Genomic DNA, 20,589 nt, shown 5'->3' with positions numbered 1-20,589 from the left:
ATTTAGTCATACCTAGTGGTTTTCCCTACGTTCTTCAATTTAAGCCGAAATTTTGCAACAAGCAGCTCATGATCAGAGCCACAGTCAGCTCCAGGTCTTGTTTTCACTGACTGTATAGAGCTTCTCCATCTTTGGCTGCAAAGGACATAATCAATCTGATTTCGATATTGACCATCTGGTGATGTCCATGTGTAGAGTCGCCTCTTCTGCTGTTGGAAAAGAGTGTTTGTTATGATCAGCGTGTTCTCTTGGCAAAACTCTATTAGCCTTTGTCCTGCTTCATTTTGTACACCAAGGCCATGCTTGCCTGTTATCTCGGTTATTTCTTGACTTCCTACTTTGGCATTCCAATCCCCTATGATGAAAAGGACATTTTTTTTGGTGTTAGTTCTAGGAGGTGTTGTAGGTCTTCACAGAACCGATCAACCTCAGCTTCTTCGGCATCAGTGGTTGGGGCATAGACTTGAATTACTGTGATGTTGAATGATTTTCCTTGGATTCGTACTGAGATCATTCTATCATTTTTGAGATTGTACCCCACTACTGCTTCTCTCACCCTTTTACTGACTATGAATGCTACTCCATTTCTTCTAAGGGATTCTTGCCCACAGTAGTAGATATAATGGTCACGTGAATTAAATTCACTCATGCTTGTCCATTTTAGTTCGCTGATTCCCAAGATGTCGATGTTCAGTCTTGCCATCTCATATTTGACCACCTCCAGCTTACCTTGATTCATTGATCTTACGTTCCAGGTTCCTAAACAATATTGTTCTTTACAGCATCGGATTTTCTTTTCACCACCAGACACATCCACAGCTGAGTGTCCTTTCTGCTTTGGCCCAGCCGCTTCACTCTTTCTGGCGCTACTTGGAAATTCCCTCTGCTCTTCCCAGTAGTATATTAGACACCTTCCAACCTGAAGGGCTCATCTTCCGGCGTCATACCTTTTAGCCTTGTGATACGTTCCATGGGGTTTTCTTGGCAAGAATACTGGAGTGGGTTGCCATTTCCTTCTCCAGTGGACCACATTTTGTCAGAACTCTATGCCATGACCTGTCCGTCTTGGGTGGCCCTCCACGGCATAGCTTATGGCTTCACTGAGTTATGCAAGCCCCTTCGCCACAACAAGTCAGTGATCCATGAAGGGGCAAGATGGCATACACCCATGAATAAATGCAAAACAAACCCCTTCTAACACATAGCACACCTTTAAAAAAATCTTTCCACATGAATGGGGAACAATGATTAAAAGTGTAACAAGTTTTAAAAAGAGGACCAAATACATGTATGGGTTACCACAGTATGAGGGGGTTCCAGATCCTTTTCCTTGAAGTTAGAAATGTAATTTAAATAATGAGGAACAGTTACATAAAATAAGGGCAATGAATGACCTAGAAATGAGCAAATGCAAAATATTTTCAATTTGGTAATTCGCCAGTTATGGTTATGTATTAAGGATGGAGGTACAAGTATGCATTTAATGGAAGCTTTCATATATCATGACGAATTATTCAGAACCATCAACAGGAAGTTAACCCTTTTATTACTTCATCTTTATGACTAATCTGCAGTTTGGATCAGGGAAAGGGTTCTAGCTTAGCCTTCCTTCTAACTTGATACTTTTCTGCATGCAGGGAGAATTTGGTCAACGTTACCTGGCAAAGCATTTGAACATGCAACAGCGCCCTCACCCCCCCCCTTGATACTGTCTGAACAATTACAGTCTCACAACGGCCCACACCAACAAGGTCTCTCTGCATATATTGATTGATGCTACAATATACTAACTTTCATGGCTTTCATAAACTTTCAAATTCATGACTTAGAAGGGATTTGAATCCAGGACTCAAGGGGCAAATCAAACCTACCAGACACTGAATTACACAGGATAATGATTTATCTCATGGTCATCCCAGAGCAATAATTTCAGCCACCACCTTCATGAAATATGCTCGTTTATTAAGACAGGGCAAATTGTATATGTGTGTGCCACATTGGGGGTGGTGGTGGTAAGTTCTGCATTGCAATTTCTCTCCTGGCTAGTTTATCTATCCCCTTGTGCTTTTGAGCGTTTGGTGTCCATTCCAAAGCTATTTTGAGTGCAGCTGTTGCCTGGACTGCTGGTAGCACATGCTGCTGGTTGCCATCTGTTTTCCCTTTTTGCTTCAGTCACATCCAATGCTCTCCTTCACGAGATCAACTCCCATTGTAATTTTTTAAGAGATACACATAAGTATTCAGCTCACTGCAAAGCATGCCCTTCAAGCAATGAGATTCTCCCAAACAACTAATCCTAAACTAATTCAGACTAATGGAAAAATAGTGTGGGTGATACAAAGCTATAGTTTTTGGCCTTAGCTCATGATACTTTACTTTTCCAGAGATTTCTTCTGCTCTTTCCTTCCTTGCACTGTCACAGCGCTGACTATTTAGTCACAAAACCTTATGTCCAGTGATATTTGATGCACTGGTAGCACTGCAATGAGTTATATAATCCATATAAAATATGCTGCATGTAACATAATAATTCTGTCATTTCAGTGGACTCGTTCCCAATTAAGTAGTACATATTAACATGATAAAAAGAAGGATTAACAAAATTCAATCTCCAAGCAGGTTATTGTATTGCCATAGTGGTGGCACTCTATATAAATGGCTTCCAGGAGACTTTGGGCACAATTTGTTGAACAAAATCTATTAGTCTTCTAGATAAAGGAGGTACAGTCAAATGCTCCAGTATGCCAATCCCATTGGTTGGTTTAGCAACGCATCTCACTTGATAAGTTGTATTTCAGTGTGTCTTGTCATCTCCTATTCCTTTTGAAAGTCAAGGCAGTGTTTCTTTCTCCTAACAATGCCTAAAATGTGTCCCTGAAAAAGCTCAGAGATGAGTACCTTGTCAAAGAAACACAAGGCAGGTGCTTCAGAAATGCTGCCCTGATGACTGTAACTACGAAATGCTAATTATTAAGATATAAGGACACTTCTACTCTTTCTCAATTGCAGGTTGTTAACCATAATTTGCTGATTAAAGGTGCCTAGAAAGAAAAATCAGCAAAAAGCACAAACAACTTCTTATGTATTCCTCGCATCAACAGGAAGTCACTCATAACTATGCTGCTGCCAAGAGATCAGAGCACTCTTTACAGGTATTTGAGCTCTTTTTAAGCAAGTCACCCAGTGATGTCATTTCAGCAAGGTAGGGCTAGACAAAGCAACAGAGTACTCATATGAGAAGCAGGTGGGGCAGGACATACAGGTGAGGCATCTGTGTGTGACAAGTTCTGAGGAACAGGTGAGAGGCCTCAGCTAGGTAATCTACTGCTAAGGGTCAAATTAGGAGGCAGACACATTTGTTTCTTCATGCACCTGTCCTGCTCATGTATCTGACGTTAATATTAAAAGGTGTGTGTGGGTGATGAACCCTCCCCACTCAAGCACTTTACTTTCCAGTCTGGCTTATGTTTTATATTGGACATGAGCAAAGCTGGGGAGAAAAGTAGCTGAGGTCAGAGAGTGTAATGAGGTAAGGCAGGGGAAGGAGCAAGGTTTATCGATTCAACAAGTTTTTACCATGCCTTTCATCACAAGCTTCCAGGATTCAGTTCCACTCACCCACACAGTTTGTTGTTAAAATAAGAGTTCCACTCAACACTCTAGACATGAATGGGATGAACACATGAAGAAAAAACTGTTGCCCCCTGTGCCCAATTACATCTAGTTTGGCCCTTAGCAGCAGGTCACCTAGGGAAGCCACTTGGAGTGCTGTAAAAATGAGCCAACACCCCTGATTTATAAGTGAATGGAGCAGACATGTGAATGAACAAAAATGATGACTCCTTCCATCATGCTGTGTTTGACCCTCAGAGAGCAAAGCCACAGGATTTATATAAGGTGCTTGAACCCAGAACCCTGGTACTTAGGCACTAACTCCTTATTCAGTATGCCACCAAGACAGAGGGGAAGAAGCTCTTACAGACGGACAAGTCATGGGGATTTCAGACCACTCCCAAAATTCTTACTTTTTAGCTCTCCCTTTTCCCTTCACCACTTTGCTGGACCACTTTCCCCTCTCTTCAGGGCAATTGTGCTTTTATCATACATTTGCTTCACAAGGGCTATATTAAGAGCCACTAATTGAGTGGGAGTACTATGACAAAACAGTGAAAATCTCAGATCTAAGCACAGATTGAAGCCTAGCTCTTGAAAAAACATAGAGGTTATGAGTCCTAAATAAAAATAAAATCATAACTAAGCAGCTTAAACAAGGAGCAGGAACCACTTTAAACTGCTGTTAAAAGTTATTACACTATTGACACAGGCTAGGATAAATGGCTATAAATTCTAGGGTTGCTCAGCGACTTCAAAAGTATATTGTTGTGTCAGTGCTGTATAACAGCTCCCTGCTTGGGAACATAACAGAAACTTCACTAATTCAGATAAATCCTAATACCTTGAAGTAATTGAGCTGTCCAAAACCAACTGACAATGCTACTGCTATAAGGCCTTCACTGGAACATGCTAAACGGCTGTCAATCCAGACAAGATGATGACAGTACTGTGGGATGCAGTTTCTTGAACATGAAACATTAGCTTTAAAAGCTACATTGCTTGTTCTGCTGCTTGCACAACTTACCAAGCTTAGTAGCCCCCTCTGGTGGATACTCAGGAAACTGACCCTCTGAAGGAACACTCACAGTACGGCGCAGGCAACGCCCTTTGGAAGGCTCCGCTGCTTGTTCCTGCCCTCCTTCGACAGCCATCTACACATGGAAAGGACAGAGGTGCGTTATGGTTTTCTTTTTTCCCAACATAAATAGCTGAAAGCAAGAAAGAGGTTTTTCCTATCCAGAAGTCCTTACTATTGCCCCAACTCCATAGTGCAGGTTGCAGAAATGGACATTTAAGACTTAGATGATATCTGAATCAATTTGCAATTTATTTTTATTAGACTAACTGTGCCAGACTAAAACAAGCAAGCATTTGTTTGTTTTATGCAGATATTTTATTTGTTATGCAGACTGTATAAGAACAGGGTACAAGGATATATCAAGCTTGTCTTGTTTCCAATATGGTCTACAAAAACCCTCCCAACTGTCCACATGGTTGCGTAGAGTCCTGGTACAGTTTGAAATGTTCCAGATACTAATATAAAATATATTCAAGAACCACATAGGCAGGTGCAAACAAGACATGAGTAAAAACACCCCAATATTTAACTGAACATGGCAGGGATCAACCCTGGGGCCTTAGACATGCCTAGCATGTTCTCTGCTACTGATCTGTGGCCCCTCTCTGTCCAAATTGTAGGTTGTCTCAACTGTGCTTTCAGCTCTCAAAGAGCTGAACTGAGAGGGAAGACGATGTGTAATGATCGCTGGTGGGCTGAGGGGAAGCACCAGACCAATCATGGATACACAGCCACCACCAAGATAGTGACATATGTTAATTTAGTGTTGGTATCTTACATGTACTCTCATATACATAACAGTTTTCCAGATTACAGTTCTCCCTTTCAGCTCAGCTCTCTCTCCATCTCCCATGATTGGCTTCCAACCTTTACGCCATGATCCAGGGTTATGCATCTGACTCTAAGTAGGGGCAAATAAGATGTCTACCCTCCACCCTTTAGACACCAAAGCTGCCAACCAATTCATGTGTATAATGCCCTTAGAGAGAATCAGACTATTTTTTATTTTTTACTATTACTTTTATATCCCACCTTTTTTCCTCTTGCAAGGAACTGAAGGAAGCTTACATGGTCCCCCTCTTCTCCATTTTATCCTTACAACAACCCTGTGGGGTAGGTTAGGCTGAGAGTCAGTGACTGCCCCAAAGTCATCCAGTGAGCTTCATGGCTGAGTGGAGACTAGAAACCAGGTTTCCCAAGTCCCAGTCCTACACTCTCGCCACTGCATCACACTGGCTCCCAATGAAAATGAAAATATATCGAAACTGGTCAAGCATTGGGTCAAGCATCTGTAAAACCAACATACCCAAGGACCTAAAAAGTCATAAACCAGAGGTGGCACTCCCAAATCATGCAGTAACCCTCTTTGCCCATCTTGCTTATCAGTCCTCTGTTGTCAGCAGAAGCACACCCTGCTCTTCAGCCTCCATTTTCAAGAGAGGAGTCTTCATTCTCCAAGAAGCCCCATGAATGCCAACCAAGTAGTTTTGGTTGGCCACTGTAGAAATTCTACTTGGGCACTTCAATTATTCACTGCTTTCACTTGGAATTTTAGCTGAGATTTCTGTTTCCAGCAGGACATTATCATGACAGTGTCTGCAATTTAAGTTATGGCTAGGGGAATGCACAGAATCAATATATGTTTACATTTAGAGAGACAGGTATAAGCAAGTTTATATATGTATCATTTCTCAACATTTCTCAACATTATTGGCTAGATTCATGTGAAGGTTTTGCTTTCTTATGGATGAGACATCCCATATATACATATAATATACATATACGTGTGTGTGTGTGTTGTTAATATTTTTCTCAGTCATCTCTCTGGAAAATTTAATGCAGACGTCTGTCATCATCCTTCTATATAACAAAGTGGTAGGAAACTGGTGGCCCATCAGCCAGATCAGCCAGGTCATTACAGCTGACCACCAAATGGCTCACCACTCATCTCACTTAAAATAAGTTTTTAGCTCCAGTTAAACTTCTCATATTTTGCTACAGGAGACACTGATTTGGGCCTTTAAGGGTGCAATCCTATGGGACTGCCATCTGCTAGACGGAAGCCTCCTATGTCTGAGGATTCCAAGTATCCTGTGCCCTGCAGGGTTGCTGCAGGCAGGGCGGGAGGAGTGATGCAGGCAATTTTTGCCTCTCCATCTTCCTTTTTACATTTTTCCTCTAGATGGGCCTCTGGGCCTGTCTAGAGCAGTCACAGTGCTGGAGCGAGGGTTGGAGAGGCCACAAGATAGATCAGATCCTGGTCTCTCCCCTCCCCTCCTCCCCCACTGGGACATGTAAGCCTCCTTTTTGACCTCTATGAAGTCATCCAAGGTTACTTTTGCAACCTTGGAAAACAGGGACTGTGGTTATTCCCACAGTGGCTGCAAGGATGATAGGAGAGGAATTGGATATCAGAGTCCCCCTCCCGAAGTCATAAGAGTGTCTACGGCTTTGGGAGGGGGTGTCCAAAAAATCCTGTGTCCCTGGGATGTTCTCCCAGGGATCACAGGATTGCTGCCTTAGTAGTATGCTGGAGGCAAAAAGTAGGTGACTGGAGGGAGGACCAATCTGGCCCCTTCCCCTCATGCTCGGTCATAGGGTTGTATCCAATGGTGTCTGTCCACCAGCAGAACAGACACCACTGATGGAAGACATTCCCACTCCCCCTTGCAGGTCTTCTAGAGCAGTTTGGGGGAGCATTGGGGGGGGGGTGAGGAGAGGAAGGGGAAATCCTGCTCATTTGACATTGGATATACCTCATGGAATGCCAGAGTGTTAGCCTTGCTAGTATTTTGATTCATACTGATGTTTATTTGGGTTTTATGTGCCAGAAGTAATTTTCCAAGTGAGAAATTCTTGGCAGGCTAATTGGAAGATAAGGCAGATCTCACTCTTCTTCTGGATTCTCCTGTTCATAAGTGGATTTATTCATTCATTCATTCATTCATACATACATACATGCATACATCTCCCCTGTTAAAACAGCTTCACTGGCTCCCAGTCTGTTTCCGGGCACAATTCAAAGTGCTGGTTATGTCCTATAAAGCCCTATACAGCTTGGGTCCAGGTTATCTGAAAGACCGTATTCTCCCTTATGAGCCTACTCGTGCCCTGAGATCTTCAGGGGAAGCCCTTCTCGCCATCCCGCCATCATCACAGTCACGCCTGGTGGGAACGCGGGAGAGGGCTTTCTCGGTGGCTGCCCCAAGGCTCTGGAACTCCCTTCCCAGGGAGGCGAGAGTGGCAACCTCCTTGATATGTTTTCGTAGGCATGCAAAAACTTTTTTGTTCCAGCAGACCTTTGGGGATAACTAGTCTGGACCTGTGAAAATGCGACGTATGGATACCATTTTTGTTGTTCTGGTTGTCTTTTAATGTTTAATATTTTTACAATTTTAATATTGATGATTTAATTATATTTTTAGCTTTTGTACAGTTGTATTTATATTTCTATTTATAGGTTTTAATTGTAGCAGTTTTAATGTTGTAAAACCGCCTTGAGTCCCAGTATTGGGGAAAAGGCGGGATATAAATAAATATAATAAATAAGATTTCTAAGCGGTTTATATAAAAAATACACAAAATACAATATAAAACCAAGGTAAAAACAATAATAAATACATTAGAAACATTAAAGAAACAGTAAAACAGGGCAGTGCGATTATAAGTCAGGGAAAGCCTGAGTAAACAGATGCGTCTTCAAAAGGCATCTAAAGCTTGCCACAGTTTCTACCTCTTGGACCACACATGGGAGAGTGTTCCAGATTGTGAGTGCCACTACCAAGAAGGTTCACTTAATGTTGTTACTTGATGACACACTGTTGGTTGTGAGATGACCCAGAAGGCCTTCTCAAAAGATCTCGATTTGGTCTATATAGGGGAAGATGGTTGGCTAGGTATTCTGATCCCGAGTTGTTTAGAGCTTTGAATGGCAGTAACAGAACCTTGAACACAGCCCAGTAGCTAATAGGCAGCTAGTGCAATCAACACCGCGACCAGGCCAGAGGGGACAGTAGCCAATCCACCATGTTATGCTATGTCCCCAAATGATTTTTCCAGATGGAAGAAACTTTCAAATCTTTCGCACTATATTTAGAGATAGCCTTGTCAGCCAGTATAGTATAATAGGTAGAGCGCAGAGCTGGGATATGAGAGATTCAAGATCCCGCTCTGCTCTGAAGCCTCAGGAAAACTAATCTCTCCTAACCTTCCATTATCTTGAGTCTAAACACTACTCTGAGCTTCTTGGGGAAAAGGAAGGGTACTGATGTAACTAACAGATCTAGTGCCAAGTAGCAAAAAGAGGAGCATTTTACTCACCCCCTTTTAAGCACTACATCCCTTCTATACTTGAATGCATAGCATGGTAAAGCTTAGCCTCTAAAAAAGTTACAGAACAAAAATTAAGTTTCCTTAAAGGATGCAAAATGGCAGGGATATAAAGGGCAGCTTGTCAGAGTGATGTAAAAGACACTATCCAATAAGTTCCCATTACAACCACATTGCACATGACAAGCATGCTATATGTACTGCTCTACGAGAACAACTAGGTGGGGGTGGGGTGTTGGCAGAAAGTGCATTTTCCCATCAATAAGATACTGCTGTTTTGAGTGCTGGGATAATGCAATATCCTGGCAGCAGAGGTGCCACCTTGCAAAAGCAGGTGCTTGGATCCCAGGCAACAATTGAGTAACATCTGCACAAATATAAAAACCTGTTTTCTGGAATGACTCATAGAGCTGTACTTTGATACTTATCAGGAGTCAGCATCATGGCATGTACTAGTCAAGCCTTTAACTCATAGTAACTTCCCACATTTTAGCATTTCCAGCCAAAGGGCTGGTATTACTGACATCATTCTGGCATTGCAGCCAAAATACCTATTAAGTATGTGACACACAGATTTTAAAGAAACTTTCAGATAAATATTCTGAATGTAATTATATTTTTAATTCTGCTAATTTAAGAATATGTCTTCCCCTTCTACTGCATGGAGGAGGGATGAGCACCTCTGTGGTCAAGCACCCTGCTCACTGATAATTTTTCATTATATAGAAAACAAGACATCACACTGTGCATAATCATGTCTCATCTTTTCGATGCTATAATTGTAGATGATTGCTTCACATTTGAAGCACCTGCATGTTTAAAATGTGATGTGACAAATGACCATGAACTTTTACAGACAACGTGGATGGGTTGCAAATATATATAGTCACACCATCCACAGCATTTATCTGTGTGTGAAAGACAGGCTAAAAGATACTCAGTAACGATAGATTAATTCCTCACCATTTATTTAATATGTTTGAATTATCAAAGCATTTTACATACATTATCACAATGAATCTTCACAACACCCCTATAAGGCAGGTCAATATTATCATTAACACCTTACTGTAGGGAAACCTGGGGCTGAGAGAGAGCAGCTTGCCTAAGGCCATCTGGTGGGTTCATGGGTCCCGGCTCACTCTTAGTCATCATGTTACACACGTTCCACCACAGGGGTTCACATGGGGGGCAGTTCCTCTGCCTGGACAAACCATAATCCCCAGATTCCCAGCTTTCTTTTGTTGTTGTTGTCATTTCTTTCTTTTTTAAAGAAGTAAGACCTGGTTCAGATGACACAACAGGCCACCATGGATTAATTAACTGTCGGAGCGCCACGACACATGCCATCCACCATTATGAATATAATGAATATATATTTTAGGCAACCTCCAGCCGGGGCTTGCATATTCACACTAGTGGCCGGCATGCGCCGCAGCTCCTCCCAAGTAAATTAATCCACAATGAGCTGTTGTGTTGTGTGAACTGGTCCAACCTCTCTGTAGTTCTGCTCTTATTCTAGCTCACCTTTCCACAATTTAGGTTCCTCATGTGTTTGGACTATAGCTCCCATCATCCCTGACCACTGGCCATGCTGACTGAGGCTGATGTGAGTTGTGGTCCAAAATGTCTGGAGGGTCCCAGGTTGGGGAAGGCTTCTCTAGCCCTTGCAGAGCCCAAGATATGAGACAAAATGTGCAGGCACTAGTCTACTCACTCATTTTGTGAGAAACTAACCTGGCTCCTACCTTTCAGTGATTTTAGCCAATAAATGAAGTCACAGCAATGACTGATACACCCATTGTCTAAAGAAGGAACTTCCTGGTTAATTCTTAAGCCTTTTTTTGGTCTTTCCTGGTGGAAAAGCTGTTGATGCCCCATAGAAAACAATTCACAAATCCAGGAGTTTAGTGTAACTGAGATTTGGCAGTACTGTGCTTACCAAAAAAAAAAAGGTAGCAGCAAAGGAAGAATCTTCTAACAAAACAAAAAAAATGTGATCTCCCCCTGCCCCCCAGTTTGTAAACATTTAAAAAGGTGCGCTATGAATGCCAATGCAGATAAAGCCCATCATTACATATTGCAGGGAGTAGGGCTGTGGCAAAGAGAGTAAGGCTTACACCATCCCTGCAAAGTAGGTCTGCTGTTCTATCCATTTTAGGGGGGGTGGAGTGGGGTGTCAGTGTATGACAACCATGCAGTGTATTCCACTGCTGTTATCTAGTCTCCTGGCACATTTGTTTTTTTTAAATGGGGAAATGCGGTGGGCTGGGCTGGGACATTGATTGTAGCAGTGCGATTAATTGAGGTCTGGAGGGGGTATGGACACCATGACTAACCAGTGATGGACACCAGGTCTACTCACTGAGAAACAACAGAAGGGCAGAATTAGTATAAACATTTCTCAGAGGCCAAGCCTACCCAGGCTGAATGACCTAGTGCCCCGATCTTTCTGCTGCTTGGTCACCAGATTTCCCAGAAATGGTAGACCTGTTCTCTGACACTAATGTACATACCTTCCAACCTTCCCCCAACCCCCTGGAAAAAAATCTTGTGAATGCCTGAAAGTTTCACAATAATATTGGGCAGCATGAGACTGAAATACAAAATAGTCCAACTGAATTGTATTACTGCACAGGAAATTAAGGAAGCTACTATACTTTCCTATCTAGGATACAAGTTTTCATTATCATCATCACCACACAATTTTTGCTTAATAATTTTACTTATAGACATGAATGTTTAGTCTTTAAATACAGGATGCAATATGAAGACTGGGAGGGGGGGAACCTAAAGAGAAGGGCAGGGGAGGGGTGTACTTTCCATTTTGTAGTGGAAAATGGAAAAAATCTAATAAACTGTTAATAACAAAAAAAGGAAAGCTCATTTCTGCAACCTGTATAAATTATGCAGATTTATATAATGCATCTTATTTTGCAGGCTTTATTCTGGCTTTGCAAGAGAAAGAAGCTCTGCAGGCAATGAAGCCTCGCCCCTAATCACTAGAATTATATTTGGTGTGCAAGCTGCAACCCTTCCTGAGTTGGTTATCCATGCCTTGGTTACATGACATTTGGACTACTGCAATACACTCTACATGGGGCTACCCCGAAGGGTGTCCAGAAGCTTCAGTTGGTGCAAAATGCCTGCTAAGCCGCTAACTGATGCATGGTATTGGGACTATGTTACACCTGTCTTGAAAGACCTACACTGGTTGCCAATTGCTTTCAGGGCTTAATTCAACTGCGTTTAACCTTTAAAGCCCTGAACGGCCTAGGACTGAACTATCTAAGGGACCACCTGTCTCATTATGAACCTGCCTGGTTGTTAAGATCTGCAGGAGAGGTCCTCCTGAGGACACCATTACCTGTAGAGGCCCACCTGTAGAGGGGAAGTAAATAGTGGGCTCCTACAGGGATCTGTATTAGGACCAATGCTTTTCAACCTGTTCATAAATGATCTGGAATTAGGAGTGAGCAGTGAAGTGGCCAAGTTTGCGGATGACACCAAATTATTTGGGGTGGTTAAAACCAAAGGGGATTGTGAGGAGCTCCAAAAAGATCTCTCCAACCTGGGAGAATGGGCATCCAAATGGCAAATGTGGTTCAATGTAAGCAAGTGTAAAGTGGTGCATGTTGGGACAAAAAATCCCAACTTCAGGTATAACCTGATGGGATCTGAGCTAGTAGTGACCAACCAGGAAAGAGATCTTGGGGTTGTGGTGGACAGCTCAATGAAAATGTCAACCCAGTGTGCGACGGCTGTAAAAAAAGGTGAACTCCATGTTAGGCATAATTAGAAAAGGAATTGAGAATAAAACTGCCAGTATCATACTGCTCTTATACAAATCTATGGTGCAACTACACTTAGAATACTGTGTACAGTTCTGGTTACCACACCTAAATAAGGATATTGTAGAGCTGGAAAAACTGCAGAAAAGGGCAAATAAAATAATCAAGGGGCTGGAGCATCTCTCTGTCAGGAGGTCGCCCCTGCTGCCTTCCGAAATCCTCAGGTAGCCAGAATCAACGCGCAGACAATAGGGCTCTTTTCCAAGGCTTTATTTCCATTCAACCTAATGATGCTTACAGATGCTAATTGCTTGCTCCTACAAGTGAGACTTAAGAGAGCTGCCTGCTCGGGGGTTCTAGCCTTAGGAATCAGTTGATCTCTGTTTGGAGGGTAAGGCGGGAAACCTCTGAACTTATGGGCTAGGAGGAGAGAGTCCACCTCTTTCCCGTGGGGCACTGGAGCGCCGCTATTGCCATTGCGCCAACCAGGCTGAGCGCCTCCTCTCAGTGCCTGCCATCTCCCGCTTGACGCTGTGCCGGTGCCTAGCGTCCAGAAACTGCTATTGCGCCTCCCTCTCCCTGCCAGGGTCACTATCACTCTCAGGAATGTGTACCGGGAGGGGGTCTCCCACCAGCTGCTCCTCTGAACAGCACGTGGGTTCCTCTCCCATGGTTTCTATCTCTTCCTCAGAATCAGAACTGCTTTGGGGCTCTCTGGGCTCCAACCCAACCCTGACACTCTCACATGAGGGAAGGTTACAACAGCTGCATGTTTCATAGTTTAACTATGAAAAAAGAGGGTAAGGAGATACGTGATAGAGGTGTACAAAATTATGCATGGTGTGGAAAATGTGGATAGGGAGACACTTTTCTCCCTCACATAATACTAGAACCCGGGGTCATCCCATGAAGCTGACTGGTGAGAGATTCAGGACAGATAAAAGGAAGTACTTTTTCACACAGCGCATAGTTAAACTATGGAATTAGCTACCACAAGATGTACTGATGGACACCAACTTGGATGGCTTTAAAAGGGGGTTAGACAAATTCCTGGAGGAGAAGTCTATCAATGGCTACTAGGATTGTGGGCTATGTGCTACCTCCAGTACCAGAGGCGGCATCCCTATGTACATCAATTGCTGGGGAACATGGGCAAGGGGGTGCTGATGCACTCATGTCCTGCTTGTGGCTTCCTGGTCAACAGCTGGTTGTCCGCTGTGTGAACAGAATGCTGGACTAGATGAGCACTTGGTCTGATCCAGCAGGGCTCTTCTTATGTTCTTATTTGTCAGCCACATGTGAATGGGCTTTCTTCTGTGTGAGGGAGTAACACAGAGTCATAGTTCTTGAGGGAGCGCATTCCACAGTTAGGGATTATAGTTCTCTCAAGAAATTATAGTTATAGAGGAAATTATAGTTCCCTCAAGAACTATAATTAGCCCCCACTCTCCTGGCTTTTGGAAAGGGTGTGAAGAGCATTTAATTAAGCATTTTAGCTTGTGTAGCTGTTTTAATGTTTTACTGTTGTTAACGTTCTTGTTTTTTATTGTGTTGAAGTTTTTTTAAAATTGTTGTACGTCACCTTGATATATAAATGTAAATAAATAAGTAAATAAATAGAACTCATCAACTCTTCTCCCTATGGATTTGAATAGCCATTGTCTACAGACATTGAAGCATATTTTCACAGGCACAAGGTCTAGAAACATGTGCTCTTCTGCACGTTTGGCACACTGTCTGACCTGGTTTGCACATAATGGTAACCCACAGTTTATTTAACCCATGGTTAACCCAGGGTTTGTTGCCCTACCCAGGGTTTTGTCTGGCAGGCATTCAAATAAACCATGGTTAATTTTCTCAATCCTTGGGTTGGTTGTTTCCCTCCTCCTTCATCCACTCCATCCCTGTATCCCAAATACCTTTGTGGCACTGTAATACTGGCATGCAGAGCAGCTGGTGTGCTTTTTTTAACCACTCTTGCCCGCTGCCTCTGTAGCCTGGCGAAACAACCCATGAACAACCCATGTTTCTGGGTTCACACATAACTACATAACTACAACTCATAGTTTAAACAACCCAGAGTTCACAACCCAACAACAAACCATGGGTTCCCTTTCTGGGTTGTTCGTGGTTAACCAACCATGATTTGTTAGGGCAGCTGGGTTTGTACATCACAACATCGTTAAATAAACCATTGGTTAGCATTATGTGCGAACCAGTCTTCCTCTTCCACCCCACCTCTCTTTAAATCAAAGCTGAGATTCCCAGGAAGAAGAATTCTGAGGCTAATATGAGATTCTTTGGACTATTTGTACTTCCACAGAATCACAGTATCCACAGAGCCTTGCCTATATGGCTCTCTTTGAGCAAAAGCCCAAGCAAGTAACTTTTAAGTACAACTTGGGAGACTGGCATTTGGTCACTATTTATTGACTGCTTTGGGGATGATAAATTACAGCACCTTGCTTCATCTAACCTTCCCCCTTTCTTTCTTTCTTTCTTTCTTTCTTTCCTTCCTTCTCTTCTCTTCTCTTCTCTTCTCTTCTCTTCTCTTCTCTTCTCCCCTCTTCTCTTCCTTCCTCATTTGTAAATTATATATTACTCAAAACGTATATATGTAGATCATATACTCCTTCCTACAGATATAACCAAGTAGACTTTTCATAAATGCTACTTCCAAAGGAAAATAGGACTGTGAATTATGGTCATATCTAGGGTTGCATCAGACCAAGTATTTCACTTAAATCAATCATAATATAGAAACATTAAAACACATTAACCATTATGTATAGTTACTTATTAATATCTTATTGAGACCTTTTCATATTAACAAAGAAGTGGAGACTGGCTTAATTGCTTGATGGCACCAGAAGGCTCCAACTGGGACTCCTGGCAACCGGAGACCAGTGGCTTACCTTCTGCATCACCATGGTAGAATGTCCATCAAAGGAATTCCAGGCTGAAGTGTGTTACCCAGAAGCGTCGCTTAGGCAGCATTATAAGCACATACTCAGCTCTTGGTCAGGTGTCCGGGGGTAGCTCCAGCTGGCTCTATGAAGCCTCAGCTTTGGTGCCTTCTTTTCAGTGTCAGTAATGTCTCCTAGTGAGAAAATCTTGCCAGATTGAACTCCTATTCTTCATCATCTTTCACATTAGCTGCTGCTTCTGGAACCTGACAGTTTTGTTTGCCTTGGCCTATGCCACTTGCCTCTGCCCACCTGCACATTAGGTGCCACTTAGGGAACATGGCCTGTTTTAGACCATACCACTTGCTTCTGGGCTCCACATGGCTAACAACCTGCTCTCCAGGCCTTGGGACATGATCCTATTGTCACTTGGGACACAGACACCCTGAGAACCCTGACGCTGCTTCAAGTAAAATTGTTTGTTGGTCAAAAATAACATCCTGGAAGCATCTGTTTCAGATTGGGTTAGGGCTGGATTTGATTAAATGTACTACTTTCATTCAATGAACTGCCTCTTTGAATTGCATAGACAGTAACAGACACACACCTTTCAGGTTTTAATAAGGTACCTGCATTTGGAACAAGGCCAAGCAACAAGCTCCTCGTACTGCTAAGGAAGAGAACATAGACATAGCAAAAGCCTCTTCTATTCAACATGTTTTTCAAGCTAGATCTTTTATATCTGTCACTCAAGACAACAGCTCTGGTGGCCATTATTGCATTTAGTTATTTAAGTAAAAATATATTACTATTTTGCATTTATACCTGTGACTTAAAACAGAATTGAGACAGCTGATCAGCTCACAAATTAACCCAATTCTGCAGACCACAGCTTCAGAAACATGGAAATGAAGCCAGTATTTTCCATAGAACTCCACTCCCACCCTACCTGATCACCTAACTGGGACCCCAAACCAACCTGCTAGACCAGACCTGTGGCATCCAAATTATGTTTTGAGAAGATCAGTAATATCAGAACTGTTTTTCTGAAAAAGGATTTGTCTGCCATTACCTAAGTTCCCCTGCAAGTTCCAGACATCAGGGGAGCACTGGAGATGCTTTAGTTGCACACTTAGTTTATGCATGGCACTGGTGAAGCCCAACAGACATGGCCACTGGTATGTACTGAGAATGAAGCCTAGAATGTGACCCAAAATCTTCTGAAGTGTGCAGGAGGCTCTATGTAAACCACTCAGTGTCGGAAGAGTTCCAACACCAAACAAAATGTGAAAAGCACTACACTAGACCATATCATAATTATGGGTCAAATGCAGAGGGTTTTCTTCAGCAGTCTCTGAGCATATCCACAGATAAAAAATGACTTTTTAAAAACTTCTCTAATGACAATACTTAACTATTAAGACTAAGCAAGGTAAGGCAGGGACAAGATACCTGAAGAGAGGAGAGGTTGTGAACTTTCAGGGAGAGAGTAGATCTTGGCCCTGACTCAGAGGCACCATCTTCCAAGAAGGAGAGGTTTAGCATTGCAGCCACTCAAGCCACTATGCTAAACATGGAACCTGCAGAGAGGCAGAGCTATATGGAAGCGTCTCCTTCTCTCTGTCCAATCCACAGATCTTCACACAGCAGCAGGTTGCGTGCACATGGCTGCATGCACCAGGATTCTGTGTGCTTGCCTGCTGAAAGAGGGGGATGGTTGCTAGTAAGTCAGGGAGATTCCGAAAGTTTAAGAGGAGATAAGAGTTCAAAATGTTTGAGGAAATCCTGCCTTAAATGCATGAAATAGTTTAAGAAAAACCAGGAAACTGAAAGGTTTCTGAAACTATCTACAAAGCCTCATGAAGCTAATTCTTTCATTTTATATTTCTGCTTCTCATTATATATGCAACAGAACTGGAAGCTGTTCAAGCACTATTGGGGCCACACGCTACTCAGAAAAAGGGAACTCTTGTATATTTGTCTCTCACCTCCTTCTCCTTGTTCAGCAGCACAAGTTGGCTGTCGGTCAGAATGGAGTATTTTGTCTCCCATGTTATAGTCTCCGAATCGGGCGCCTGGCCACAAGAAAGCCTGTGGGTTGGTGGTCCTTTCACATCTGGAAAAAAAAGAGCATGATTAAAACATTCAGTCACTTTGTTCATTGGACTCAAGAACCTCTTGTGGTGGAAGCCGCTAAGCTGCTTCTTGTATTGAAAAAGTGTATTTATCCGATTTACAGAGCAATGTTATGTATACTTACTCATGAGTAAGTCCCAATGAGTTCAATGGAGCTTACTCCTTTGTAAGTGTGGTTAGGATTGTAGCCCTACGATATTATGGTATGACTCACATAGTGAAGGGTTTGCAAAAAAAGAAAAAGCTAGCATTTTGAATGAATATCATGCACCAGTTATAAGTTTATTGTTGAAGCTAAAAGCCACACCTATGTTAGCAATGCAGTGCCCACAGCAGCATCCAAGCACTGCACATAAAATCCAGCAAAATACAGTTTTGTGATACAGCACGAGTTAAAAAACCAATAAGCAGATAAAGGATCCCAAAGAGACTTCTGACAGAAGACAACATTGCCAGGTATAAAACCTTTGTGAATATAATAGTTAATTCACTCCCCAACCCCAGATTGGCAATAGCTGCTCTTTTCTCAGTTTGAAATATACAGGTGCATGATGACAGATAACGTGATGTCTTCAACTAGTTCTTCCCCAGAGATACAATCTCTCTGCTCATATGGGAGATCATAAGGACATCAATCAAGAATCAGTGAAGGCATCAATTCAGTTCAGATGTAATGGGAAACCATGGCTTTCCTCTACAAGAACAAGCTGTCTCAGGCTTGCACACTTGTCCTCACCTTTTCTCCTCTTTCATACCCATGAGGAGAAGATTTCAGTTTCAAACTAACCACTGTTTCCTGTGATGTCCGAATTTAGGAAACTGCAGTTTGTTTAAATGATGATTTGAGAATTTAACATTGACAGTTTACAGTAACATTGACAATTTAACATGGACAGAATTTAACATTGCAATTCAGAATCTAAAACCAGGAAAAGAGAGGGAGAAGTATGCAAGCCGAAGGCCCATCATGGCTTGTGCTTGCAGTCAGAAACCAGAGTCTGAACCATTGCCTGAAGTGCCAAAGTGTGGTCCTTATCAAATTCATCATCACAAGTGTGTTGGGTCTGTAATATCCCATTTAAATGAGACACTGGGTAACATGTTTAACAGAATTAATGGCAGGCAGATTTAAATAGTAATAAAATTATTAATCATTAGCATTTGGTACAGCACTTCAGAGAGGTCCAAACTCTTCACATACCTGTTCAGTAATCCTTACCATAAAGTGGTAGGGTGGATTGGTATTACTGTCCTCCGCACTGCAGATGTGGGGCCTGAAACTGAGTGCAACTGCCTACAGCCATCTAATGAGTTCATGCCAAAGCAAGATTTATAGAATCATAGAATTGGAAGAAACATCAAAGGTCATCTAGACCAATCCCTGCTGATGCTGGAAGTCTGCAGCTACAGCATCCCTGATAGGCAGTCATCCACCCTCAACTTGAAAATGTCTAATTAAAGGCAGTCCACTACCTTCTGAGACAGTCTGTTCTACTGTTGAACAGCTTATACCATCAGGAAGTTCTTCTTGATGTTACATCAAAATCCCCTTTCTTCTCATTTGAACCCAGTGGTTTGAGTCTTACCTTCTGGAGCAACAGAGAACTTTGCTCTATCTTCTGTGCAAGAGCCCTTCAAATATTTGAAGATGGTCATCATATTGCCTCTTAATCATCTTCTCCAGACTAAATGTACCCAACTCCTTCAACTTTTCTTCATAGGACTTGGTGTCCAGGGGATCATTTGAACCAGGGACTTCGCTCACACTCTTAGTAACTACATTATACTAGTTTGAATGAATCCATATATTCTATGTCTACTACTATTCACTGGACCATATTTAAAAGCATCCCTCTCTAATTTCAAGTCCAAGCCTGAACTGACACAATTCTCACATAACCCTGCTTTTTTACTTGTACATGCATTTTTCTCATTCAGAAGTCTGTGAATAGAAGGCATATTGAAGATGAAGACTGCTCTCACGATTTACAAAGAGAACCCCTCCAACAGAACTATTGAAAAAATAGTTGGATCTCTCTCTCTCTCTCTCCCCGTCTCTCTCTCCCCGTCTCTCTCTCCGTCTCTCTCATGCGTGCGCTGTGTGCGTGTGTGTGTGTGTGTGTCTGAGAGAGAGAGAGAGAGAGAGAGAGAGTTATGGGGCCATATTGCAGAAGTCTTTGCCTGTTGTATTTCCTTTTAACTCCTGTATGGTGAGATCTGCAGCAGGCAGCACTGTTGCAGGACCACTCTATTGTGATCAGACACAATATCAAACATCACTTGGCTCTAAGTGAACAATTTGCAATCCTAGCTGTTTTGAATTGTTGTGAACCATCTTGAACTCTTTCAAGTGGCATGGTGGGTTATAATTAAAGACAACAACAAATAAATGGTGGACCACTGAGACTGGAGGAAGAACAAGGCTGAGACATGAATGTGATAGGCTAGTTTTGACTACCACTGAAATACAAAATGTGGAAATACCTTGGTTTTGTAAACATCTTTACAAAAGTATTCAGCAAGATCAGTGTTATACTTTGAAGGTGCTGAAATCCAAAATATTATATAAATGTTTCTTTCTCAATGTCTCTAGAATGGCTTTCTTTGACAAAAAGCAGCAAAGTGACATTTTAAAGTTAAACTTCACCACTAGGGGGTGATGAATCCACGATCATAGCAGCTCAAATGGACAGAAAAAGCTCAGAGATATAAAGACGTATGTATATGTGACCCT

General features: G+C 42.3%; 1 protein-coding gene across 5 annotated transcripts in view; it reads right to left on the bottom strand.

Moving 5' to 3' along the window:
- Window positions 1-20,589, bottom strand: part of RASAL2 (RAS protein activator like 2) — a 280,500-nt gene that overhangs the window by 131,887 nt on the left and 128,024 nt on the right. For all 5 annotated transcript variants that reach the window (XM_084851229.1, XM_084851228.1, XM_084851226.1 and 2 more), the window contains exons 2-3: window positions 17,708-17,835; window positions 4,640-4,766 (exon numbers count right to left, since the gene is read on the bottom strand). In XM_084851229.1, the coding sequence (XP_084707355.1) occupies window positions 4,640-4,766; window positions 17,708-17,835 (255 nt within the window). The remainder of the gene's footprint in view (window positions 1-4,639; window positions 4,767-17,707; window positions 17,836-20,589) is intronic.

The sequence above is a fragment of the Heloderma suspectum genome, chromosome 4, assembly GCF_057233095.1.
Source record: "Heloderma suspectum isolate Gila_16-S chromosome 4, 16-S_ref, whole genome shotgun sequence".
Taxonomy (NCBI): Eukaryota; Metazoa; Chordata; class Lepidosauria; order Squamata; family Helodermatidae; genus Heloderma; species Heloderma suspectum.
Note: the sequence above shows the minus strand (reverse complement) of the source record. Positions and strands in the feature narration are given on the sequence as shown.